The sequence below is a fragment of the Leopardus geoffroyi genome, chromosome B2, assembly GCF_018350155.1.
Source record: "Leopardus geoffroyi isolate Oge1 chromosome B2, O.geoffroyi_Oge1_pat1.0, whole genome shotgun sequence".
Lineage (NCBI taxonomy): Eukaryota > Metazoa > Chordata > Mammalia > Carnivora > Felidae > Leopardus > Leopardus geoffroyi.
This window is the reverse complement of record NC_059332.1, coordinates 32,896,801-32,923,533: the sequence shown is the minus strand read 5'-3', so window position 1 is coordinate 32,923,533 and position 26,733 is coordinate 32,896,801. Positions and strand designations below refer to the sequence as shown.

The window sequence follows — 26,733 nt, the reverse complement described above, 5'->3', positions numbered from 1 at the left end:
CACGGGGCTGTCCTCCAGCCGACCTGATGTCCAGGCAACTCTGATGTCCAGGAGGACCCTAGTGGGCCTGGGCATGAGACCCCGCACCCTTCAATCCTTTGAGGTCTTTTGAGCGTAGGGACGAGGAGGTCTGTTGCTGTCTTGAGGGCTACCTGGGAGGCTCACATGTATCAATGGAGAATGTTGTTTTAAGTTGGCTTGTTTATTTTGAAAGAGGGTGTGTGAGCAGGGGAGGAGCAGAGGGGGTGGGGAGAGAGAATCCCAAGCAGGCTGTCAGTACGGAGGCTGACTTGGGGCTTGACCGCGTGAACCATGAGATCATGACCTGAGTGGAAATCAGGAGTCAGACGTTTAACCGACTGAGCCACCCAGGTGCCCCTGTATTGATGGAACTTTGTAGAATTTGAAGAGCTAAGAATTTGAAGGGCTAAGAAACACAGGGTGTAATCCTTTCCCAGACGCATTTCTGGAGATTGACTGATTCTCTCTTTTTTTAAAGAAATTTTTTAATGTTTACTTATTTTTGAGAGAGGGAGAGAGACAGAGCATGAGTAGGGGAGGGGCAGAGAGAGAGGGAGACCCAGAATCCGAAGCAGGCTCCAGGCTCCCAGCTGTCAGCGCAGACCCTGGCGTGGGCCTCGAACTCACGGACTGTGAGATCATGACCTGAGCCACCCACGCGCCCCAATTGATTCTGGTTTTAAAATTTTTTTTTTTTCAACATTTATTTATTTTTGGGACAGAGAGAGACAGAGCATGAACAGGGGAGGGGCAGAGAGAGAGGGAGACACAGAATCGGAAACAGGCTCCAGGCTCTGAGCCATCAGCCCAGAGCCCGACGCGGGGCTCGAACTCACGGACCGCGAGATCGTGACCTGGCTGAAGTCGACGCTTAACTGACTGCGCCACCCAGGCGCCCCTGATTCTGGTTTTAATAGAGAGGAGGTAGAGAGAGGCACTGTTCTGTCCCTTGGTCCCCTCACCTGTGGAATGGGTGTGATAATAAAAATACCCCCCTCAAGGATGGATGTGAAGGTAATGAATCCGTCCCTTGGAAGTTCCCAGGGAGTGCTCAACAGTGTTGACTCCTACTCTGTGCATGGTTGTTGGGCATTGTCTCTTAGCCAAGGACCCACGGACAAGATCATACACCGCCGTTCTCAAGGTCCGGTCCCAAGACTCTTTCAGGGGTGAGGGGCTCAAGGTCAAAACTATTTTCGTTTGAATACTAAGGCGCTATTTGCCTTTTTCATTGTGCTAATATTTGCAACTAATCGTGCCCAAGCTGTGGCGCCTAAAAATGCTGGTGCCTACGGGCGCCTGGGCAGCTCCTTGGTTACACATCCGACTCTTGAGTCCAGGTCTGGTCATGATCCCAGCGTTGTGGGATCAAGCCCCACCATGGGCTCTGCACTGAGCGTAGAACCTGCTTAAGATGCTCTCTCTCTCTCTCTCTCTCTCTCTCTTCCTCCTTCTGCCCCTCTCCTTCTCAAAAAAAAGAAAGAAAGAAAGAGAAGAAGAAAGAAAGAAAATAAAAAATGCTAATGCCTCAATACAAATCTGGCTGGTGGCACCAAACTGTACCAAGCAAACAGTGACCACGGTTTTCTTTTCTTGCAGGAAGGAGAGGAACACTTTTCCCTTCTTCCCTTCCAGGTGGTTCAGCTGGTCCAAAAATTAAATTGACAGAAGACAGATTAACAGGAGAAAAACAAATTTAATTTCACATATGGGAGCTCATAAACATATGAGACTCAGAGAAGTGACCGAAGCGGACAGCTTTCATACTTTTAGGCACAGAAACAATACCTTTGTGAAGAATTGATAAGACAAAGAAGTTGGGGGCTTGTGGCAGTAAATTAATGACGAAGTAGCAGGTTTTGTTTATCCGGCCTTCTTGGCCCCAAATTCCGTACCGCCGGGGATGAGGATGTTTCTGCCTCCTGGTACAGTGAGGGTACCTTTCACATGGGGGACTTATTTCCCGCTTTCAAGGGGGACAAAGTAGGGTCAGAGTATCCTTCTTGCGTGTTTCCCAAGTAACCGTAGTTCAAAATAATCAGTATGTCAAAGTGGTATATTTGGGGGCGGCCTGCCCTGAACTCCATCACCAGCTGCACTGAAAGTCCTTGATTTGCCAATAAAAATCATTAACTTTATTAAATCTGTATCTTTGAGTACACATCCTTTTAATATCCTGTGTGCTAACGTGGGAAGGACAGAGAAGGCATTTCGGCTGCATCGCGAAGCGCGATCATTGTCTCAAAGAATAGCACTACGTGATTGTTGGAGTCGGAAGCGGAAGCAGCCATTTTTCCATGGGGCACTGTTTTTACTTGGAAACAACAACAACAACAACCTGTAGACAAACTAGTTATTTTTCTCGGGTATTTGACGTACATTTTCTTGAAAATGAATGAAGGGAGCATGTTGCTCCAAGGAAAACAACGGCATTTGTTGCCAATGATAACATTTGAGCTTTCAAGCAAAACTTTGAATTTGGGACCAATTTTCTCTGGGACCAGGAGCTTGACAGCTTCCTAATAACTTAAAGACTTTATTTCCGAATGGCCAACACAGGGTGTTACAAAATCTTACACGGGTAAAAGACCATTCAAAGTGTAAGACAGACCAATGGATTTTAATGTAACAGAATACAAAAAGTTTGTTGGTGAGGTTTCAGATTCCAGACTTGAACTCACCCTTAAGAATCTACAGCAGATTGGGGCACCTGGCTGGCTCAGTCAGTAGAACATGAAACTCTTGATCTCAGGGTTATGAGTTCAAGCTCCACATTGGGCATGGAGCCTACTTAATTAAAAAAAAAAAGAAAAAAGAGGGGGCATCTGGGTGGCTCAGTTGGTTAAGTATCCAACTTTGGCTCAGGTCATGATCTCTCACGGTTCGTGGGTTCCAGCCCCACGTCGGGCTCTGTGCCAACAGCTTGGAGCCTGGAGCCTGCTTTGGATTCTGTGTCTCCCTCTCTCTCAAAAATAAACAACATTTAGGGGCGCCTGGGTGGTGCAGTCGGTTAAGCGTCCGACTTCAGCCAGGTCACGATCTCGCGGTCCGTGAGTTCGAGCCCCGCGTCAGGCTCTGGGCTGATGGCTCAGAGCCTGGAGCCCGTTTCCGATTCTGTGTCTCCCTCTCTCTCTGCCCCTTCCCCGTTCATGCTCTGTTTCTCTCTGTTCCAAAAATAAATAAAAACGTTGAGAAAAAAAAAATTAAAAAATAAAATAAAATAAAATAAAAAAATAAACAACATTTAAAAAATTAAAAAAAAAAAATCTATGACCTCTGTCGAGGTTTGGTGTAATATCAAAGACGAATGTCCACAATAACGGAAGAGGCTACTGGAATTCTCCCTTTCCCAGCTCCCTATCTGAACGAGGCCAGATTTTCTTTTTTTTTTTTTTTTTTTTTTTTAATTTTTTTTTTTCAACGTTTTTTATTTATTTTTTTGGGACAGAGAGAGACAGAGCATGAACGGGGGAGGGGCAGAGAGAGAGGGAGACACAGAATCGGAAACGGGCTCCAGGCTCTGAGCCATCAGCCCAGAGCCCGACGCGGGGCTCGAACTCACGGACCGCGAGATCGTGACCTGGCTGAAGTCGGACGCTTAACCGACTGCGCCACCCAGGCGCCCCTACCAGATTTTCTTCATCTACTTCAACCAAAGCAGCATATTGAAGGAGATAGAATATGGAGGCACATGTGAGGATCCAGCTGTCTTCCATTAAGCTAGACGTTTAAAGAGATTTGCAAAAATATGAAAAGTTCTGCTCTTCTCTCTTTTGTTTCCCCAAATAGTCATCTTTCACAAAAATGTATTCCTGTTATTAACATGTACTGAGTTTCTTATTTTCATCTTTAAGTGAGTTAATAAATGAAAACTTAAAATTGTCTCAGCTTTAATTTCAAATGTGGTAAAATATTGATAAACCTACATCAAACCAAAGCTCTCTGGGGTCCTAAATAATTTTTAAGAGTGTAAAGGGGTTCCGACGCCAAAAGGTTTGAGAACTAATGGTCTAGTACATGTGGGGTGGGAACAAGCAAACCGTTATACCCAGTGGGGCGAAGGCTGATGTGGGAGGAAGATGGACTGACTGCTGTAAGGTAGAGGGGCAAGTTAGGAGGGCTTCTAGGAGGCGGTGACCTTTAAACTCAGCTAAATGTGGCAGACAGGAGATTGTCCAGGTTACGAGAACAGAGGCTGGTATGGGTGTTATGGATCCTTCCATCAGCTTCTGACTTAGAAAACCTACAGGTGAGCCCGGCTGAGCTGCCGCGGCCAGCAGCTCCCATGCAGGGAATCCCGAAAGGTCTGGACAAATTGAAAAAATAGCTTCTGGCTGGGTGTGCCGACACTGTTGCCGAACTAACTCGGATAAACTCGTTTGTCGCAAGAGAAGCCAGTAACTCAAGAGACAGGGCTGTGGAAGAGAGAAAGGGAGAGATGTATTCTGGGTGCCGGCAGTCAGGGTAGGTGGCATGCTCAAGCCTTAACATCTGACCTATCTGCCTGCAAGATGGACACCTGGAGTTTTATAGGAGAGGTTCCGAGGGGGGTACGTGCAAGAGAGGAGGCGGGTGTGTGTGTGTGTGTGTGTGTGTGTGTGTGCGCGCGAGCGTGCGATCATGGATGCGGTCGGTCTGTGCTCAGTGCGCGATCCTGGGCAGGGGAAGGGACGTGTGGGGTGAGGTCTTCTGGGCCTTCGGTTGCTATATGGGCTTTTCCTGGCCTGGCTATTGGAAAGTTCCAGTCATTACAAAACATCTTTATCAACCCCTCAAGAAAGTGGGATGCGAAAGAAACACAAAGGGCTTTAGTTAGGGCATGATTTAAGGGCTCTTGTCTATTTCTGGTTTTTAACTGTTGGGATCTATAGTGGACCAAGAGGACTTGCTGACACGAGGAATCTCCAACAAACAGCAGGCAGATCCCCAGAAAACCATGTGAAAGGTTAATTGAGACCAAAACATCTGAACAAGATTTGAGCCGTTTACCCCCGACAAAAACACTCAGGCTTTTGCGTACTCTTCCCTCTGAGGGCACCCTGTCTACACATACCCAGTGTAGGCAGATTCCCCCACCCCCAGCAGAGAGGCCTGTGGACACACGGCCAGAATTGGATCATTCACCAAAACCGTGTCCTGTCCACCCTGGCCCCCAACCTCCAAGCCAGGGTGAGCACCAGGCCTGCCTCCTCCTCTCAAGGCCTCCTTCCCAGGGGCTTTATCAGTTTCCATGGTTTAGCCAGCCTGAGGGAGCAGGGAGGAGGAGAAGCTCTGGCCCAAGGGGAGGAGCCAGGCCTTTTAATCACCCAGAGTCCTCTGGGCCTCGGTCTCCAGCTGGGGCAGGAGGTGGGCAGGCCCGTGCCCTCCAAGTCCCTCCAACCCACAGCCCGTGGCCCTAGCACCGTAACAGGGCGTCTTGCTTTTTGCAGTGGGGCTGGCCCCGTTACTAGCAAGAGGTCAAAAAGGGCACTCAGGCTGCCCCAGGGTGGGGGCGGCAACAGGAAGAAATTCAGTGAAGCTTCATGTTAAATATTCACACTCTCTCCCTCTCCAGTCTCCCCCGCCTCCTTGCCCTGGGGAGCCAGGACTCCACCCTCCTCCCCTCCTGTGCAGCTGCCTTCAGCCCCTCCTCCAGGAGCTCAGAGTCAGGGTGACCAGGGACCTCTGGCCCTGGGGACCTCCTCTTGCACAGTCTGTACCCCCCTAGGCCTCTGTGCAGTGCTGTTACTTACTCCGCCTCCCCCGACTTCTCCAGGGGGTGCTCCCCTGGGCCTCTACCCACCTTGCTGGTCCCCCACACCTCCAGTGGCTTGGCTCCCCCCCTCCCCCCTCCTGCTGTCTGATGTCCCAGGCACCGCCCTTGACCCCTGAATCTGTCAGGAACACGTGCAGCTGCAGCAGCAAGCAAGGAAGACTTGAATGACCGCGACCTTTTTATTTTTCTCATACACCGAGAAGTCTGGAGAGGAGAGTCCGCGGCCGGCCCAAGCCGCCCAGGGATGTCACGTGCTCACCGCTAGCTGCGAGGGAGGTTGAGAGGGTTTGTTTTACTGGTGTTCTTCCCATTTCTGGCCCAGAGCTCCTGAAACTCTTGGAATTTCCTAAGTGACCAGGCGGCAGAGTGTCTTTTGTTACGCGAAAGAGGCAACTTTTCTAAGCCTGGGGGCTGGTTGCCTGGAGAACGAGCCAGAGCCACTGGGATTGCAGGATTCAGTCCTTCCCGAAGACCTTCAGGGAGGGGGGCGGGGAGGGTGAATCAGTTGCCAGTGGCCTGTGATTTAATCGTCACATCTGCGTGAGCAGGTCTCCACAAAAGCCCAAAAGGACGGGGGTTCAGGGAGCTTCCAGATTGGTGATCACATGGCGATTCAAAGAGGGCACGGGTGCTCTGCACCCCTCCCCCTACCTCTCTTCCACCTGCCTGCTGCTGAGTTATGTCCTTTTATAATAAACTGGTGATCTAATAAGGAAATGTTTCTCTGAACTCTGCGAGCAAATTCATCGAACCCAAGGAGGGGGGTTGTGGGAACCTCCGATTTATGACCAATCCATCGGGTGACAGCCTGGGCTCCGGACTGGCGGCTGAAGTGGGGACAGTCGTGTGGGACCCAGCCCCTAACCGGTGGCATCTGACGCTATCTCCAGGTAGACAGTGTCACAATTGATTGACTTCACAGGGCCCCCCAGCTGGCGTCACAGAATGCTTGGTATGGGGGAAACCCCCAAACACTGGAATTGGGTCCAGAGTGGACGTGAGTGGGCAGCCAGCCCTCCATGGGCACAAATATCTACTCCTGGAGAAAGAACTCTTCTCCCTCGGGCCCCTGCATCCTGACGCCTCCGAAATTGTTTTGAACCACTGACTTCTCTCCTGGGCTCTCTTCTGATCAGCGATTCCAGTTGCCTGGGCTGGTGTCACCTTAAAACCACAGGCCCCCAAATCCAGCCAACCAAGACAAGCCCCGCGGTTCTCTTGGTTGTCCAAACTGGAAACAGCCCCCTTCTCTCTGTCCCTACATCCAATGCGAAGCTTCTGCCTTGGCAATGTCTTCCCAGGGTGGCCAGCTGGTCCCAACTCTCCCACAGCCGCACCCCCATCCCCCATCCCCCATCCCCCATCCCATCGCTGTCTCTAGCTTCCTCCCCACCCCACTGGGCGGCTGTCTAGGACAAACGTCTACAGGTTCACAGGACTTCCTGATACTCTGGGTCCCCATCGTCTGGCCCCAGCTCAGTCTTCTGGCCTCTTACTCCTTTTGATATTCTAATCCTCTACATCTCTGAACCTGGCAGGGACATTTGTGTGCACATTTGTGTGCAGAAGTATATACGTGTGCCCACACACCGTGCTCTGTTCTCGCACGAGATGATGGGGAGGAGGGACACTCGATGAGTGTCCCCTGTCCTGGCTGGGCACTCCCGCCCATGCATGGTGCACTCCTTGTGCCGCCGGCCGGCTCCCTGCTCACCCATTACTCCCAGAATGTGCTGCATCATGGCTTTGATTCCATGCGGCCCCTCGTGGCCTCTCCTTGTACTTCCCCTGCCACTCTTGCACTCATAACTGCCCTGTCTGCTGCATTTTGGTCAAGATCCTGAGCAGATTCCAGCACAAGCCACAGGTCAAGGCAGCCTCTGTCACTAGTGATTAGTTGCCCCTAGTCAGGTGCCTGCTCTGTTCCACTCGGGGCAGGCATGAGATCATGTGGTCTGCACCAGGTTGACCTGCCAAGGGGGCTGGAGCCATGGGGGCAGGGGGTGCTGACCTCCAGCAATCCTATACCTGTGTCCCCAGGTCCTCTGCTCTGTCAAAGCCCTTCTCAAATATAATCTCCTCCAAGAAGCCGAACTTCCTTGCAGTTTCCGGCTGCTGGGCACAGGGGCTGGCTTGGAAAGAAGGCCCGTGGCAGGCAGGAGGAGAGAAAAGGTGGGCCAGCGCTTACCTGCAGAGGGCACGGAAGCTTCCCCAGCTGCAGCTGAGTCAGAAGTGGGTGGGGGAGGCGAGGCGTGGGGCAAGATGGAGGGAGCAAGGTGTCCCCTTTGGACAGGGCGCCAGCCCCAACTCGCCCCTTTATCTTCTTCATTACCTGCTGCCCTGAGGGCTGCTACGTTTGTGAGCCTTGCCAGCCGCACGGATCCTTTTTTAATGTTTATTTATTTTTGAGAGGGAGAAGGACAGAGCATGAGCGAGGGAGGGCTGAGAGCGAAGGAGACACAGAATCCAAAGCAGGCTCCAGGCTCTGAGCTGTCAGCACAGAGCCCAATGTGGGGCTTGAACTCACAGACCGAGAGATCACGACCTGAGCTGAAGTTGGCAGCTTAACCGACTGAGCCACCCAGGCGCCCCTGCACCCAATCCTTTTATAGAGGACACTGAGGCTCAGGGACAGGGGAGGCCAGAGATGTCAGCCAAGATCACATTGCTGTGCTGGGCCAGGGAGCCCTGACTCCCACGGGAGCATTCCCAGCCACCTGCTCTCCATTCCCTCCCACCCCAAGGCTTGCTGGTGGCCGTTCTTTCTGCCTCAGGAACACAGAAGCTCTGAGCAGACCCCTCTCCCCTCTTCCCAGCTGGGTCGGGACAGAAGCCAGTAAATAACATGCTGCCCATCAATCAGAGGTCACTCAGGCCAGGGCCGATCGATGGCCGCAGACAGCCAGGCAGGCGGGTAATGAAGTGCCAGCTCCTTGGCGGGGGCGCGGCTGGCCCTGGGATTTAATCCCCTTGCCTCCCCACGAGTTTCCAGCTCAGGTGACAGGAGGGAAGATAGATGAGGCTCTGAGGCCGGTGGGAGGAGGGGGCCCGGGCTGGGGTGGAGTTGGTGACGCTCACGGGGTTGTGGGGGGAGGGGTGGGGGGGGCACAGCAGTCCTCTTTGCTGCTGCTGCTGCTGCTGCTGCGGACAGCCTCTCCAGGCAGACCTCCCTTAGGGATGTCCCAGGGGAATGCACACTCCCTGTCCACCCTGCAAAGCACATTCCACACTGTGTACTTACCCCAGGAGACACGAGGCTGTCTGTCCCTCTAAAATGGAGTGCTCTGGCGGCAGAGGACACAGGAGACTAAGCCTTGTTGCACATTCAGTATGTCAGCTCTGTGTCATCTTATTTGGTCTTCACCGAAGTCCGGCCTGATAAATATTATTATGTCCATCCTACAGATAAGGAAAGAGGCTCAGAGAGGAGGAGAGGTTTAATAAGTAGAGCTGCCCCATAAAGGACCAGACCAGGCAGCTTCATAAAGGGGTGAGTTCTCCATCACTTTGGGCATTCAAGCAGAGGCTGGAGGAATGCTGTTGGGGGGCTATGGAGGAATTCCTGCATAAGATGGGCTTTATACTACATGGCCCTGGGGTCTTTCCCAGCTCTGAGCCTTTGGAAAACAAGGAATGGGAAACAAGGAATGAAGTGGGTTTGGGGGGCAGGGCCCACAGCGCGAGGTAGAGGGATTGCTAAGCGAGATGCGGCGGTAAAGAACCACGTCTTGCAGACCCTTTGGGCACTCCGGAGGCACTGCAGAGGCCCCAAATGTTTGACTCAAGTTCATTTCTGATACCGTTTTTACAATAAAACAGTATGGAAGAACAAAGAGAGCCTGGCAATTACGCTACACAACTTTTAACCCATTCAAAATCACCAGAAAGTTTGCTTTGAGTGGACCCGGGGCTAGCGATTCTCCTGCATCTGTATTAAAGAGCATCGCAAGGAGAGAGAATGTAAGAAACAAAGCAGCGTCTTTAAACTTGCAAGTACTTATCTGTACGAATAACTAATCGTGTACAACACAAACAAAATGGGAAACAAGTTGGAGGCGAGGACAGAAACCATCACCCATAAGCCCTTATTTTTATTTTATATTCAACAAAGCAACCTGTTCTCATCTTATCTAATCGTGTTATAATTGTTCTCTCTTATTATAATAAGAATATGACATACATGTGAGCATATCAGATGCAAAATACGACTTTTATCTGTTTTGCCCATTGTAATTCTGCTTCGATTTCATTCAAGGAAAGAGCTCTGCCGGTGAAAATGCTGGGATGTCACCACAGGAGAGTGACCTAGGTTGCCACCCCCAGGCCCTTTCCAAGCAAGCTGGGGTCAGGGGGTTGGGATTTGGATTTACAACCTGCCTCTTATACAGAGGCCACAGCCTCGGTGAGCCTGGACCTCAGCTCCTAGCAACAGCACCCATGGTGGACACCTGACCAGGACCCCCAGGTCCATGGCCGGCGGCTGGGGAGGAGCTTGCCCTGTGCGCTGTGGGTGCAGGGATAAACAGGGGGCAATGGGAGCATTCTGGCTGGTTCTTCCCTAAGAGGGAGGTCTGGGGGAGGGGCAGGGGTGGCGAGGGGGAAGTTCAGTCACCTTCAGAGAAGGCCGACATCTGATGCAGGGGGCCACGTGTACCAGAAATAATGAGGCAGATGAGGACACACGTGGGAGAAAAGTACACAAAGATGATGATGTCTTCTGCTGGGGACAGAGGGACCGGTAGATGGGAGCTGGTCTCTATCCTTGATCCTGCTCTGTAGTCTGACAAAGAAGCCCAGAGCCTGTGGCTACCTTGGGCCCTGAACTGCCTTCCCTTCTAGAACTCTCTTGTGGTGACTGCCAGGCTTTAAGGCTATTTCTGGGGCCACAAAGATGCCCATTGGCTTCATTTCTATCATACGTGTCTGCCCTACCGACTCTCTGACCTCTACACAGAAAGTGCTCATCTGCCCTGACCAGCAAGACTCAAGCCCCCCTCTCCAAACAGCCCTGAGAGATGGCCTTGATGGAGTGAAGGTTTGGGATTAAAATGCCAGCCTCATCTCTTATCACTCACTTCTTCTCTCCCTTTCAGCAGCCCCGGTCTTAGGTCTGCCCCTCCAACCCCACCCCCACCCCAGCACACTCCTACCTCAGGACCTTTGCACTTACTATGTCTGCTACCTGGGAGTTCCTTCCTGCAAAGCTTTGCACAGTAGGCTGCTTCTCAGTCTCAGATCTCAGCTCAGGGGTCACCTCCCCAGACAGCCTCCCCCTCCCAACCCCCTCACCCCCGCTACCACCCATTCTATCACTTGGATTCTTTTTTCTTCTTAGTATATGTCATGTTTTCTACAACTGTCTTGTTTACTTACTTGTTTCATTGAGCATTTTGTTTCTCCACAGGATGGGGACCTCATCTGCCATGTCCACTGCTGTGTCCCTTGCCCCTACCTAGCCCCATGCCTGGCACACAGTAGGAACTCAAAATATGTGGAATTAGGCAGCACAAAGCTTGGGATTTGTGCTTGCTTTTCAGAGATGATTTCCTGAGAAATGGGTGACTTCATTTTCTTTTAAGTTTTTTTTTTTTTAATGTTTTATTTATTTTTGAGAGAGAGAGAGACAGAGATAGAACATGGAGTAGGGGAGGGGCAGAGAGAGAGGGAGATACAGAAGCCAAAGCAGGCTCCAGGCTCTGAGCTGTCAGCATAGAGCCCGACGCAGGGTTCGAACTCACAAACCATGAGATCATGACCTGAGCCGGAGTCGGACGCTTAACTGACTGAGCCACCCAGGTGCCCCCGGGGTGACTTCATTTTTTTTTTTTTTCAACGTTTTATTTATTTTTGGGACAGAGAGAGAGACAGAGCATGAACGGGGGAGGGGCAGAGAGAGAGGGAGACACAGAATCAGAAACAGGCTCCAGGCTCTGAGCCATCAGCCCAGAGCCTGACGCAGGGCTCGAACTCCCGGACCGCGAGATCGTGACCTGGCTGAAGTCGGACGCTCAACCGACTGCGCCACCCAGGCGCCCCAAGGGGTGACTTCATTTTTAAGCACAGAAGCTTGGGGCCTTCAGTGGGACAATGGACAGAGGGGAAAGAGCAGCTGCAGAGATAGCGGAGCCTTGGTATGGGGGGCGGGTAGCAGGAGTTTCTGGCACGTGGGAAGACCTAAAACTTGCTCTGGGGGCAAGCCAGCCAGAAGGCAGAAGGTTCTGGGTATAAATGATGTGAAAGGAAAACACCAGGGCAAGGGGGCACAGAGGGAGGGCCCTGTTTCTGGCCCTCAGTAGACCCTGCCTTCCAGAGGAGGGAGGCCCAGAGCCGGCCACTTACTTAGCAGAGAGAAAGGGGGAAAGAGAAATGCAGGGGAAGAGAAAATTTTTCAGAAGAAGAGCTTTTAAGACGTCAGAATATTATCAGAACCATAGGGAACTCCGTCTTGCCCTCCAGGGGTCTCACCCCACAGACGGTAGGGCCACGGGCTCTTCCTGGAGGTCGAGGAGGGCTTTGGACGGGTGGGTGGGGAGAGTTTGTTTGGTGCAAGGAGAACAGCACCTTAAGTTAAGGGATTTGAGCAAAGGCTAGGAAGGGGGACTGTGCAGCGAACATTCAGGAAAAGGTGTCTAGACTGGTATGAGTGGCCTGGAGGAGCCCGCGGGGTGGGGAAGGAGGAGCAAGATGGCAGGCCTCAAGGGAGCCAACTCTTGGCCAGGCGATGGGAGGTTTTAAGGGGCTCGGGCCCGGGCGCTCTCCCCTTCTTGCAGTCCGGTACGGGGGGTGTGCGACGCCAGGCTGACAGGAGCTGACAGAAATGTGTCTGCTATGTCCCCCTCACGTCCCGAAACACGGCCATCCTTTTCATCTGGCCTCGCCCTGCTCACCTCCTCGTTTCTGATCTCGTTTAATGCAGCAATTAAATTTTAGAGGCCCATCAGCACGGTCCCTCGGATGCCAGGTTCTTCCCAGATAGAATTATTTAATAGACTGAATGGCAACTGTGCAGGCTCTGACTGGGGCTGCAGACCCACCGAGGCAGAAAATTAATAAACACAGCAGCCGCCCCCGCCGCCCTCTCTCCGCGGGGCCTGGCCTGCCTCTGCTCACCCTCTCCCGCTCATGGAGGGGCTGATGGGGACATTTTCCCAGGGCAGGGGGCACTGGAGTTTTCTGGAAGAAGTACAGGAAAGCCTCGGGGACTTGGCAGACCATCTCAGGATATTGGGGCCAGTCCAGGAGCCCATTTCTGCCACTTATTAGCTGAGCAGTGGGAGATGTGTTAGCTTAACCTCTTTGGCCTCAGTCCACTCATCTGTGTAATGGGGTCACAGTGAGGCTCACAGAGGTGATTCATGTAAAATGCGTGGCGGGATAAGCAGCCTATGGCAGGAACGTAACAGACAACAGTTCCTTCCCTCTCCCTCACAAATAATCACGGCCCCTGCGCTGATGTTGGGGCCGCCTGGCTGGGGATAGGGAGCAGGAAGGGGTGAGCGGGGAGTGGTAACAATAGTGGTACCCAGGCAGTTCCTGACTTCCAAAGCATAAAAGGGCCGTACGTGGGGGCGGCTGGGTGGCTCAGTCGGTTGGACGTCCAACTTCGGCTCAGGTCATGATCTCGCGGCTTGTGAGTTCCGACCCCGCGTCAGGCTCTGTGCTGACAGCTCGGAGCCCTGAGCCTGCTTCCGATTCTGTGTCTCCCTCTCTCTCTGCCCCTCCCCTGCTCATGCTCTGTCTCTCTCTGTCTCTCAATAATAAATAAACTTTAAAAATAATTAAAAAGAAAAAAGGGCCGTAGGTGGACAGGAACTTGGGTGTGTGGCCCCAGGAAAAGAGGTCCCCACGTCTGGCCTCATGGGTAGGAATCTCACTCTCTGAACGTTCTTGGGCCAGTCACTCTTGGGGCTCAGTTTCCTCACCTCTAAAATGGGCACAGGGACCAAGTTCTCGGAGTATTGTGACGCTGCTGAGACAACTTTGAGCCCCTGGCATAGCAGTAGGTGCCCTGACAATTCTGGTCTCACCCCCAGTGTGCCAGGCGGCCCCCACATGGGACAGCCCCAGGGGAGAGGAGCGGCTGGGGCAAGGTGGAGCGGGACCAGGAGGGGGTGAAGCACACTGCTGAGGAAATGAGGAGCACGATTCTGGGGGACAGAGGCCTGGCCTGATGCCTGGCTTAAATCCCAGGCTTGTGTCTGGGGGCAGTGGCTCATGCTCTGGCTCCCCCCGCCCCTTTCACACCGAATGGCCCTCCTTGGTGGGTGGTGGGTGGTGGGCGGGGCTTGCGGGTGAGGAAGGTTAGAGGGAGACCAGATGTGGGCGGGGGAAACCTGAGCTGGGATCCCATATTCTTCTAACAGATACGGTCTGAGCGCCTACTATGTGTGGGGACACAACAGTGAGGTCAGCAAAGATCTTGTCCTCACGGAGTTGATGTTAAGCCACGGCTTAGATGAGGGTCAGCGCTGTGGACAGAGAGGGGGTCAGTGGGTGCCCAGTAACAGGACAGGAGGTGCTGCTTTTCATATGGGGCTGTTAGGGAGGGCCTCTCGGAGAAAATGACATCTGAGCAGAGCCCTGAAGCAAGCAAGGGAGCGTGTGGATATCTGGGAAGAGTGTCAGGGCAGAGGGAACAGCCAGTGCCAAGGACCTGAGGTCGGAAAAAGGTTGGTCTGTTGGGACTGTGAGCAGGAGAGTGACAGGATCTGACAAGGTTTTATCAGGGTTTCTGTGGCTTTGGAGGGGAAATTGAGTGCAGAGGGCGGACGAAGAAGCCAGCAGGGGTCAGTGAGGAAGCTATGTCAGCTATCCAAGTAGGAGGTGATGGGGTCTTGAACTAGGGTAGGGACAACGGAGGTAAGAGAAGGGCTGGGAGTCTGGGTATGTTTTGAGGGTAGAACCAACTGGAAGCATAGACCCAGGATTGAGTCCAGGATGGTCTGTCTTCCTCAGGCCTCAGGTAGCTCAAGCCTCCCACCCGGCACATTTTCTGTCCCTCAGTGCCTTGACGCTCTTTGGGATGACTGGCTCCTCTGAGCCTTCCAGGAAGCTTCTGGGGCTTTGGGGAAGCAGCCCATGGTCTGGGGAGAATCTTCCACTGAGGCCTTTCCCTCCCGTTCATTCCCACCCCAGACATCCCTACACCCTGGCTGTACACCCTGGGGTCTGAAGCCTTGAGTGGGGCCTGGAGGAAGGCACGGTTTGCCCATGGACGAGGTGTGTGTGTGTGTGTGTGTGTGTGTGTGTGTGTGTGATTTCTGCCACAGTGGGAGATCCTGTGGGGGCTGTGAATGGCTCTCTAATGCTGAAGAGGGGATGACAGGCAGTCAGAATGGGGAGGTGTCGCCTTGAGGGAAGGTGTCCCTGCATACTCTCAGCCCCTTTACCCCAACCTTCAGTCAGGGTGCCCTGCCTCCCGAGAGCCCGCCGCCTGGGCGCCATCCAAGCCCACGGTCTCCAGCCTGGCTCCAGGGCGCCCAGATTCGGGCCGGGGGCTCGCGGGGGTGGCGGGGCACCCAGGCCGAGAAGGGCGCGCAGGAGGCAGGTTGCCTGGTGCGCACAAGCCTGCCGTGTTCCCAAGTATTATGTGGAGAGAAATCAGCCTTGTTTTCCGCTTTCCTCTCAAAGGAATAAAATGAAAAGGTTTCCCGATTGCCTCTAAAGAGGGTGCTCGGCTTTGCGCTTCCCACGCAGCCAAGCCACGATCTGGGGAGGAGGGCTGGGCTGGGGGAGCGGGGATGAGCTGGCCTCTGGGGCCCCTAGCCCTGGGGTGGTGACCCATATCTGCATTGGGCAGCCACCCTCCCAGCTCCCCTGTGTTTCTGAGGTGCCCAAATTTGAAGACCACCGGTGCGGGCTGTGTCCTGAGATCTACTTTACCGTCTGCGTCTTTAACTCCTGGTCCTTGGGGACCTTGGCAAGTTCAGGGCAGTTGGAGCAGGGGAGGGGTGAGGGGGTAGGCTGGGGGCCAGCTAGCTGCCCTTAGGCTGGGGAGGGGGCCCACGGAGGGAGGTTAGAGAGCCCCTCTTCATGCACTCCCTCCCCGCAACTCACTCCTGCTGGCTGCAGGCCAACGGGAGGAAGCCTCAGGTAAGGAGCCCCAGCTTGTAGGCAAAGGCCCTGAGGCAGGAGAGAGCTTGGCACTTTTCGAAGAACTGAGAAAAGGCTCCTGTGTAGAAGGCTGGATTGCTGGTGGGAAATGAGGGCTGGAGGCCCTGCCTGGTGAGGAGTTTGGCTTTTGTTGGAGCCCACTGGGAAGCCTTTAAAGATTTTCAGCAGGAGGATAACATAGTCAGATTAAGAAAAAAAAATTTTTAATTAAAGTACAGCAAACTGGACTTTATTGGGGAGGGGGGTGCTATACAGTTCTATGTGTTTTTAACACATGCATAGATTCATGTGATCATCACCACAATCAGGATACTGAACAATCCCATTAGCCCCCAGACTCCCTTGTGCTGACCGTGTATAATCATCCTTCCCTCCATCCCTGACCCCCGACAACCCCTGATCTCTTCTCCATTGTTATAGTGTTGCTTTTTCCAGAATGTTATGGAGATGGAATCTTACTCCATCACCTGGCATAATGCCTTTGGGATTTATCTCAGTCCCTTTTTGTTGTTGAGTAGTATTTCATTGAATGGATGCCCCACATTTTTTTGTTTAACCCTTTACTTACTGGCGAGCATTTGGGGTTTTCCCAATTTTCAATGATTAGGAATATAGCTACTATAAACATTCATCTACTCTGTGTGTGTGTGTGTGTGTGTGTGTGTGCATGCGCTAAGAGTTTTCATTTCTCCAGAATAAGTATCCAGGAGTGCGATCGCTGGGTTTTATGATATGTGTATATTTAACTTTATGAGAAACTGCTAACCTGTTTTCCAGAGTGGCTATATAATTTGCATTTCCACCAGCAATGTAGGAGAATTCCAGTGGCTCCAGATCCTCATCTGCATCAGGCATTTTTTTTGAGGGGGGGCAGAGAGAGAGAGAGAGAGGGAGAGAGAGAATCCTCAACAGGCTCCACACCCAGTGCAGAGCCCGACATGGGGCTGGATCCCAATTGACCAGGGGTGCCTGGGTGGTTCAGTCGGTTAAGTGTCCGACTTCGGCTCAGGTCATGATCTCATGGGTTTGTGGGTTTGAGCCCCACATCAGGCTCTGTGCTGACAGCTCAGAGCCTGGAACCTGCTTCAGATTCTGTGTCTCCCACTGTCTTTCTGCCCCTTTGCTGCTAGTGCTGTCTCTCTGCCTCTCAAAAACAAATAAACATTAAAAAAAATCAATTAACCATATTTATGTGGGCCTGTTTCCGAGCTATTTTCTTCCATTTCCCTAGGTGTCTATCTCTTGCTAATAACCACCCCTGCCTTTATTATTGCATCTTTATTAAATCTTAAAATTGGGTGGTATGATCCATCTGACTTTTTCTTTTTCAAAATTGTTTTGGCTATTCTAGTTCCATTGTCTTTCCATATAAATTTTAGAATCAGCTTGCTTATGTCTACCAAAAAATCTTACTAGGATTTTGATAGGAGAGAATTGACATTTAACTGTATTGAGTCTTCTGATTCATGAACATGGTATGTCACTCCATTTATTTAGGTTTTCTTCGCTGTCTTTCACTGTCATTTGTAACTTTCAGTGTACAGAGATCCTGCACGTGTTTTGTTGTATCAATACCCAAGTATTTCATTGTAGGGAATTATTGTAAATGATACTGTTTTCTAAAATTTTGGTCTCTAGGTGTTCATTGCTAGTAAAAAATATATATAATTGATTGTTGTGTATTGGCCTTATGTTCTACAACCTTGATTAATTCATTTATTAGTTCTAGGAGATTTGGGGTATTTTCCATATTTTCTACAAAGACAATCCTGTTGTCTGCAAGTGGGGACCATTTTATTTCCCCCTTTCCCATCTGTATGCCTCTTATCTCTTTTTCTTGCTTCGTTGCACAGGCTAGGACTTCCTGCATGATGTTGAATAAGAGTGAGGAGAGTCGACATCCTTGCCTTGCTTTTGATTTTAGAAAAAAGCATTCTGTTCTTCATTATTAGGTACGATGTTAGTTATAAGGTTTCTGTAGACATCCCTTATCAGACTAAGAAAATTCCATTCTATTCCTAATTTGCTGAGAGGTTTTTTTTACTATGAATTAATGTTGAAGTTTGTCAAATTTTTTTTCTGTTTCAATTAATATGATCATGTGATTTTTCTTCTTTAGTCTGTTTATAAGGTGGATTATACTGATCAATTTTCAAATGCCGAACCAATCTTGCATTCCTAGGATAAACCTCACTTAGTCATGGTATATTATTTACCTTATGTATTGTTAATTCTATCTGCAAGTATTTTGTTGAGGATTTTTAAAATATGTGTTCATGAGGGATATTGGTCTGTAGTTTTCTTTTCTTGCACTATCTGTATCTGGTCTTGCTTTCAAGGTAATGCTGGCCTTGAAATAGGTTGGGAAGTGTTTCCTTTATATTCTGGAAGAGATTGGTGTTATTTCTTCTTTAAATGCTTGGTTACATTTGCTAGTGAAGCTATCTGGGCTGGGAGATTTCTTTTTTGGAAAATTTTAAATTATAAATTCAATTTTTATAAATAGATACAGGGGCGCCTGGGTGGCTCAGTCGGTTAAGCGTCTGACTTTTGATCTCAGCTCAGGTCTTGATCTCAAGGTCTGAGTTCAAGCCCTGTGTTGGGCTCAGCTACTTAAAAAAATAAATAAATAAAATAAAAAAATAAAATAGATACAGAACTTTTTGGGTAATCTGTTTCTCCTCCTCCTCCTCCTCCTCTTTTTTTTTTTTTAAATGTTTTTATTTATTTTTGAGACAGAGAGACACAGAGCATGAGCAGGGGAGGGGCAGAGAGAGAGGGAGGCACAGAATCTGAAACAGGCTCCAGGCTCTGAGCCGTCAGCACAGAGCCCGACGTGGGGCTCGAGCTCACAGACTGTGAGATCATGACCTGACGTCAGATGCTCCACCGACTGAGGCGCTCAGGCCCTCCTCCTCTTCCTCCTTCTTATAATCTGTTTCTTCTTGAGTGAGTTTTGGTAGTTGTGTCTTTTGAGGAACCATTTAATCTACCTTGTTGAATTTAATGTGTGTAGAATTGGTAACATTGTCATTATCCTTCTAATGTGAGAATCTGTAGTGACACACCTCTTTCGTTACTAATGTTGATAATTTGTGTCCTTTCCTTGTTTCGTTGTCAATTTAGTTAGTGGTTTATCAATTCTATTGATCTTTTCAAATAATGAACTTTTTTTGTTTTATTGAGTTTTTTCTATTGCTTTTTCTGTTTTCAATTTCATTGCTTTCTACCATTTTCTTAATTCCTTACTTCTGCTTGCTTTGAGTTTATTTTGCCCTCTCCCACTCCCCCAAGTCTTTTAGTTTCTCAAGATGTGACTTGAATTGATGTTTTGAGACCCTTCTTTTCTTTTTTTTTTTTTTTTTAATTTTTTTTTCAACGTTTATTTTTGAGACAGAGAGAGACAGAGCATGAACGGGGGAGGAGCAGAGAGAGAGGGAGACACAGAATCGGAAACAGGCTCCAGGCTCTGAGCCATCAGCCCAGAGCCTGACGCGGGGCTCGAACTCACGGACCGCGAGATCGTGACCTGGCCAAAGTCGGACGCTTAACCGACTGCGCCACCCAGGCGCCCCAAGACCCTTCTTTTCTTCTGATGTAAACATTTTAAAGTTATAAACTTCCCTCTAAGCCCTGCTTTAGCTACAATTCACAAATTTTGACTTGTCATTTTATTTTTGTTCAGTTCAAATGTTCTTGAGATTTTTTTTTTCTTTGACTCATAGATTATTTATAAGTGTGTTGTTTTATTTCCAGTGTTTGGAGATTTACCAGTTACCTTTTTCTTATTGACTTTAATTTAATTTCATTATGGTCAGAGAACATATTTTGTATGGCTTCAGCTTTTTTTAAAAATTTTTTTAAATATTTATTTCTGAGACAGAGAGAGACAGAGCATGAGAGGGAGAGAGGCAGAGAGAGAGGGAGACACAGAATCAGAAGCAGGCTCCAGGCTCTGAGCTGTCAGCACAGAGCCCGATGTGGGGCTCGAACTCGCAAACCGTGAGATCAAGACCTGAGCTGAAGTAGGACGCTCAACCGACTGAGCCACCAGGTGCCCCTGGCTTCAGCTTTTTCAAAAAATTATTTTATTTTACTTTTAGAGAGAGAGAGAGAGTGTGCGCAAGTGGGGGAGAGGGGCAGAGGGAGAGAGAGTCTTTTTAAATTTTTTTTTTCAACGTTTATTTATTTTTGGGACAGAGAGAGACAGAGCATGAACGGGGGAGGGGCAGAGAGAGAGGGAGACACAGAATCGGAAACAGGCTCCAGGCTCTGAGCCACCAGCCCAGAGCCCGACGCGGGGCTCGAACTCACGGACCGCGAGATCGTGACCTGGCTGAAGTCGGACGCCTAACCGACTGCGCCACCCAGGCGCCCCAGAGGGAGAGAGAGTCTTAAGCAGGCTCCACATTCAGTGTGGAGCCCAATGTGGGGCTCAGTCCCACGACCCTAGGATCATGACCTGAGCCAAAATCAAGAGTCAGATGCTCAACCAACTGAGGCACCCAGGCTCCCCGTATGACTTCAACTTTTTAAATTTGTTAACATTTGTTTTATGACCCAGGTCTGTATTGGTGAATGTTCTGTGCACTTGAAAAGAATGTGGATTTGGCTGGCCATGGGTGGGTTCTATAAATGTTAAGTAGATCTAGTTTGTTAATGATGCTGTTCAATTCTATATCTTTATTGAACTGTATACTTTTTTTCTATCAACTGCTGAATGGAGTTTTGAAATCTCCACCTGTAATTGTCTATTTCTTTATTCTGTTCTATCAGTTTTTGCTTCATGTATTTTAAAGCTTTGCTGTTAGTTGCATACACATTTAGGAGTGTTATGTCTTCATGGTGAATTGACCATTTTATCAGTATAAAATGTCCTTTTATATCCGTGGTAATTTTCCTTACTCTGAAATCCATCTTGCCTGTTATTAAAATAGCCCTGTAGCTTTCTTTTGATTACTGTTTGCAAAGTACATCTTTTTCCATCCTTTTATTATTAACTATCTCTTACAAAGTGGGTTTTTTTATAGACAACATATTGTTGAGTCTTATTAGATTTTTTATTCATTCTGATACTCTCTGATTTTTAATGGGTATGTTTAGATCATTTGCATTTAATGTAATTATTGATATGCCTGGATTAGAATTAGAACTTCCATTTAATAATTTGATTTCCATTAGTTCCCTATGTTATTAGTTCCTCTTTCCCTCTTTCTGCTCTCCTTTGGATTATCTGACTATTTTTCTGTATTCTATTTAATTTATTCATTGAAAGTGTTTTGTTTGTTTTTTTTTACTTTATCTCCTTGTATGTTTTTTTTTTTTTTCTTTTACCTTAGGAAGGCTGGGTAGATTCTAAACTACTTTCCCAGGTTTTCACAAAGCTCCTTGAGATAATACAAACTAATTCCAACAAAGAATCTGTCAAGATTCTCATTTTTTAAAATGGAATTTTTTTTTAAATTTTTTTTCAACATTTATTTATTTTTTGGGACAGAGAGAGACAGAGCATGAACGGGGGAGGGGCAGAGAGAGAGGGAGACACAGAATCGGAAACAGGCTCCAGGCTCTGAGCCATCAGCCCAGAGCCCGACGCGGGGCTCGGACTCATGGACCGCGAGATCGTGACCTGGCTGAAGTCGGACGCTCAACCGACTGCGCCACCCAGGAGCCCAAGATTCTCATTTTTTAGACTTCTAAGAGACGTGGAAGCTACCACTTGAAAACGCATTGTATCATTTTGCTATCAGCATGCCTTTGAGGAACTGGGTCCACCAGGATTTCCCAGAACTGGGAGGAAGGTGCCCCGCCTAAACGCTCTGGGAACTGTCTTCAGACTTCAGCATCCCATTTCATAGATGTTGGCCTCAGTAGATCCTGAAGATTTTCTTTACAGACTCCTGCTCTTGGAGTTAATGGGATCTCATGTCTGCTCTGTCCTTGGATTTCTGGAGACCCTACACAAATCTCTTAATCCATTTTCCACTCTCCCAGAATCATAATAAATTGACTGCATTTTCTCTGGTCCAGTGATGATAAATCTTTTCGCCTCAAAGATACGAAGTTATGAATATTTTCATTTTTACAGAAGTATAGTAAAAACGAGTATACTCAGCATTTTCTCAGACGAAACACCATTAGGTAGCCCTTCTCCAGTCTATCACGCTATAAGGTGATTGAATCAAGCCAGAAGAGCTTTTAGAGATCATTTAGTGTGGCCCCCCACTTTATAGATGGGGAAGCTGCGGCAGACAGAAGTAAAATGATTTGCCCAAATCCAACAACGTGGTATGAATGAGACCAGGCCCAGACCCCTGTGTCCCTGGCACTCAGTCCCGTGTGCTTTCCGGGTCCTGGGTTAAGGTCGATATCCTCCTTAGGTATTTTGTGGTGGTGACTCTGAAGCATCATATGGTCTCAAAGTGCTGAATTCAGTCTTAGTGTTGCTTATGTTGTTATATTATAATCTTGCAAATACTGATGCCAAGTGTGATATATATTATAGATGAAAACATGACCGATCAGAGTATTTGGTTAAATGGAACATTTCGTTTCCAGGCATTTTCTGGCACACAGTGGGCACTCAATATAACATGAACTAATTTAAATTGTTGCCATTAATAGAATTTTCTGCACTGAACACTTTTTTTTTCTGAAAAAGAAAAATTTTATTTTAAATGATATTAAAAACTTTTTAAATGTTTATTTATTTTTGAGAGAGCGATACACAGAGCACAAGCGGAGGAGGGGCAGAGACAGAGGGAGACACAGAATCCAAAGCAGGCTCCAGGCTCTGAGCTGTCAGCACAGAGCCCGACGTGGGGCTCGAACCCACGAACTGTGACATCATGACCTGAGCTGAAAGTGGATGTTTAACCAACTGATTCTCCCAGGCACCCCTAAATGTTATTTTTAAAGATTGAAACATGATTGATATGGAACATTAGTTTCAGGTGTACAACGTGTTGATTCAAGATTTGTATATATTGGGAAGTAATCACCACAATAAATCTAGTTAACATCCATCACCATATCTAGTTACACACTTTGTTTCTTGTGATGAGAATTTTCTAAATGTACTCCCCTGGTAACCTTCAAATATACAACACAGTGTTATTGACTATAGTCACCTTGTTGTACATTACATATACTTTTTTTAAAAAGTGGTAGATCTAGTGATTACAATACATATACTTAACTTTTCTGACTACGCAGCAAATTTTGTTTGAACAAGATCATCTGGCCACAGTGTGGGGTTGCATGGAGATCGGTAAGGGTAAGGCTTACCAGATTTGGCAGATAAATATACAAGATGACCCTTGAAATACTTTGTGAATTTCATAGAATTTTAACTAGACAGGAACATTAAAAAATACACTTGAATTTCAAGTAAGCAATGAAAAATTGTGCAGCGTAAGGATGTCCCACGCAATATTTGGGATATACTTATACTTTAAGAATCATTGTTTCTCTGAAACTCAAAGTTAATTGGGCATCTTGCATTTTATCTGGTAACCCTAGTTTGGATGTTACTTTGAGTGAAGGTGCCCGGAACGAGGGAGGAGTGGTGACGAGATAGGTACAAATAGGCTGATCCATAAAGATTTAGGAGGTAAAATCTAGAGGACTTGGTGATGGATGGGACATGGGGGAGAGACAGAGGGAGGGGTCTGAGAGGTGGGGCAAGATGGGTCCTGGAAGCCAGAGGGAATTGGGGTTGAAGGATGTTTAATTTTTCCTTCGGGTGGGAGACACTTGAGTCTGTTTAAACATAAACGGTAAGAGAGAGAGAATAAGTGAGCTTGGAGGAGCTACTGGTGGCCGGACTGTGGACGATTCTCCGGAAGAGGGGAGAAATTATACTGCACAGGCAGGTGGCGGCGAGCATGACCTTGGCTGCGAGGAAGGACCCCTTCTCCATTATGTAACCACGGGCACTGGCTTTCACCTGGGTTCCCTGAAAGCAGAGCCCGAGACTAGACTTGGTACAAGTTAAACTCCAAGTTTAATGTGGAGACGGGTTTACCTGTGAGGCAACCCCAAGAAATGCGAGGGAGGGAGTGGAAGGAGCGAGAGAAAGAAAGAGGAAAAGCTAAGGGGAGGGGCAGGATTATTGAGCTGGTCACCACGATGGGCAGTGGGAGGTCAGTCCCTCTGGGACCTCTGAAGACCCTGCAGAATATGCACCTCAGCACTGTCCCTCGGAACGATGTTTATCTGTCTGCTCCCATCTTCCATGAACGGGGTGGCCCCTGGGGTATTGACGCCCCACCCCTTGGGTCCACTGTGTCTGCAGGCTGTGTGGGTCCCGCCCCACCCCAGAGAGGGTGGATGGTCCCCAGGTGGCATGCTTCATTGTGGAGAGCTGTCTATGCTGGAATCCCAGGAGGGCCGATGGGATATGGGGCAGGGCGCTCAAATCATTATTATAGGAATACAGTGGGCACTCAACAGGCAGGGAGGTGGCAGTGGGGGGGTGGGTCACAGGGGGTTCTGTGTTAAGGCGGGGAGGAGGTGGTGGATAGGTCAAGGGGCAGGGGACAGAAGGGACCTTGGAGGGATGGACCTGCTCATGGAAAGAGTAGGTGAGGCCAGAGCAGCTGGACCCGGGTAGGTGGATTTGAGGGCAGAGTGGGGCTGGGCGGGGCTTCCAGTGCAGCCTCGACGGGGCCCCCAAGTTCCTCCTCGACCTCATCCATGTTCCATTCTGCTCAGGCCACACTGGTGCCCTAAGCCGTCCCTGGGACTCACCAACACTAAACCGTCCCTGAGACTCACCAACATTCCTGCCTTTGCCCTCACTGTTCCTTCTTTTTGGAACTTCCCCCCACCCCCTACACCAGCAGGGCTCCCTCCTCACTCCAGGAGCATCCCCTTGCCAGAGAGGCCCTCCTGATGACCCGACAGACGACAGCACCGTCATCCCTCTCTGACCTGCTGTGGTCTGTCTTCTCAGCACGCATCACCAGTGGCCGTTATCATAGGTGTCTATTCACCTACGCATTGTTTATGCCTGTGACCCCTCCTTCTGCCCCTCTCGCTCCCAAAGGCTGGGGTTTGGGTCTAACTGGATCCCAGTTGCATGGCGGGTGCCTGCTTAGAGCCTGGGACAGCACCTGGCATAGAGTAAGTGCTTGGCACATGTTGTTGAAGGAATGGACCAGAAGACTGAGGCCCAGGGAGGGGAAGTGGCTTTGGCACCCCAGGGGCCAGGGAGGCTTTGTGCTGGGTGCTGAGGACACCGCGACACAGACAGGTGCACAATCAGGTCCACCACTCAGAGAGACCCTCGGGGCTGGGGGTGCAGGGGGAGGAGGAGGGGAGGGGGCGCTCGAGTTCTCAAGGTGACAGGGCTTAGCCGGATGGAGAACAGGCAGCAGAAATGGTGTGCGCAGAGACACAGAGCGTGAAACAGGCTTTTTCTGGGAATCGAGGGAAACGTTGTGGGTGTGGGCTGAGGGGGGGCTGGAGGGAGCAGGGAGGGCATGGCTTAGGATGATCTCTACATACACAGGCAGGGACGGGATCGGCAAGTGCTTTGTGCCCTGGGCCACAGGGACTTGGAATTGATAGCTTAGGCTGCTGGGAGCCCCTGAGATGCTATAAGCAGGCAAGGAGCATGATCAGATTTGTAATTTAGAAACATCTCGGTGGTGGCTGCCCAGAGGAGGGAAAGGCCTGGAAGCCAGGAAACCAGTTAGGAACTATCACAGTCAGTCATCCGGGCCATGACAGGCATCCGAATCCAGGAGGATTCGGCAGTGGGGAGAGGTGCTTCGGAGACTCTGCCGGGGCAGAGGAGGGGAGGTGTTCGGTGTTCATGTCTGAGGGCCGCACCTGCTAGAACCAGGGGATGGATGGACGTGCGCTTGAGTCTGTGGTGGCGAGGACAGGAACCCCAGTCCAGGCAGCCTGGATGAAGAGCGGGGCTGGCTACATAATTTGTAGGGCCTGCTGGGGTCCCTTGTTGGAAAAATCATTAATAATTTCAAGGCAGAGGGGCTCCTGGGTGGCTCAGTCGGTTGGGCATCCGACCTGGGCTCAGGTCATGATCTCGCGGTCCGTGAGTTCGAGCCCCGCGTCGGGCTCTGTGCTGACAGCTCGGAGCCTGGAGCCTGCTTCGGATTCTGTGTCTCTCTCTCTTTCTCTGTCCCTCTCCCACCCACACTCCATTTCTCTCTCTCTCTCAAAAATAAACAGTAAAATAATAATAATAATAATTTCAAGGCAGCAACAGCACGACATTAGCCCGGGTGTGGGGCCTGTGTGGCTGCCCAGGTCTCACACCCGTGGAGCCGGCCCGAGAAGGGGAGAGCTTTGGCTCACAGAATCTGGCAGAAGGCGCAAAGCCTAGGAGGGTCAGGGATGCTCCCCGGCCTTCAGACAGCTGGCAAGAGCTGAAATGCTCCCGGGACCCTCAGCCACTACCGACACTCCACCTGTCGCCAAGGAGAAGGGTACAGACCTGCACAGCAAAAGTAGGGGACGGCGTGACTAGTTAGGGAAATGGCCCTTCGACGGTTTGGAGGCAAGGTTGAGGTGCACCGAGCCTCGCCTCCTGCCACCCCCTCACTGAAAGGACGTCCTGCTCCACTCTCTGTTTACGCCTGGACCCCTGTGTAGCAGGCACGGGCTTGGCCCTTGGAGCCAAGCCTGGAGTCGCGGCAGGGGGCTGCTGCTGGAGATGAGGGCTGGGTCACATCTATGTGGGTCCAGGCCACAGAGATGCCAGCCCTCCCCCCACATATGCCAGAAGCCAGCACGGCACAGCATCCTCCCAGAGGCTGCTCGCAAGTCTGCACATTCACTCCAGCCCCGAGACAGGCTCCTTCGTGTCAGCTTTT

General features: G+C 50.0%; 1 protein-coding gene and 1 long non-coding RNA gene across 2 annotated transcripts in view; one reads left to right on the top strand and one right to left on the bottom strand.

Moving 5' to 3' along the window:
- Window positions 1-2,170, top strand: part of GRM4 (glutamate metabotropic receptor 4) — a 150,118-nt gene extending 147,948 nt beyond the window's left edge. The window contains exon 12 of the mRNA XM_045497941.1: window positions 1,621-2,170. Coding sequence (XP_045353897.1) covers window positions 1,621-1,721 — 101 coding nt within the window. The 3' untranslated portion in view covers window positions 1,722-2,170. The remainder of the gene's footprint in view (window positions 1-1,620) is intronic.
- Window positions 2,171-5,936: 3,766 nt separating this feature from the next.
- LOC123609710 lies at window positions 5,937-7,962 on the bottom strand. The gene is made up of 2 exons (XR_006717920.1): window positions 6,428-7,962; window positions 5,937-6,122 (listed from the first exon to the last, which is right to left on the bottom strand). It is a non-coding gene; the product is annotated as an uncharacterized LOC123609710 (long non-coding RNA).
- Window positions 7,963-26,733: the final 18,771 nt, after the last annotated feature.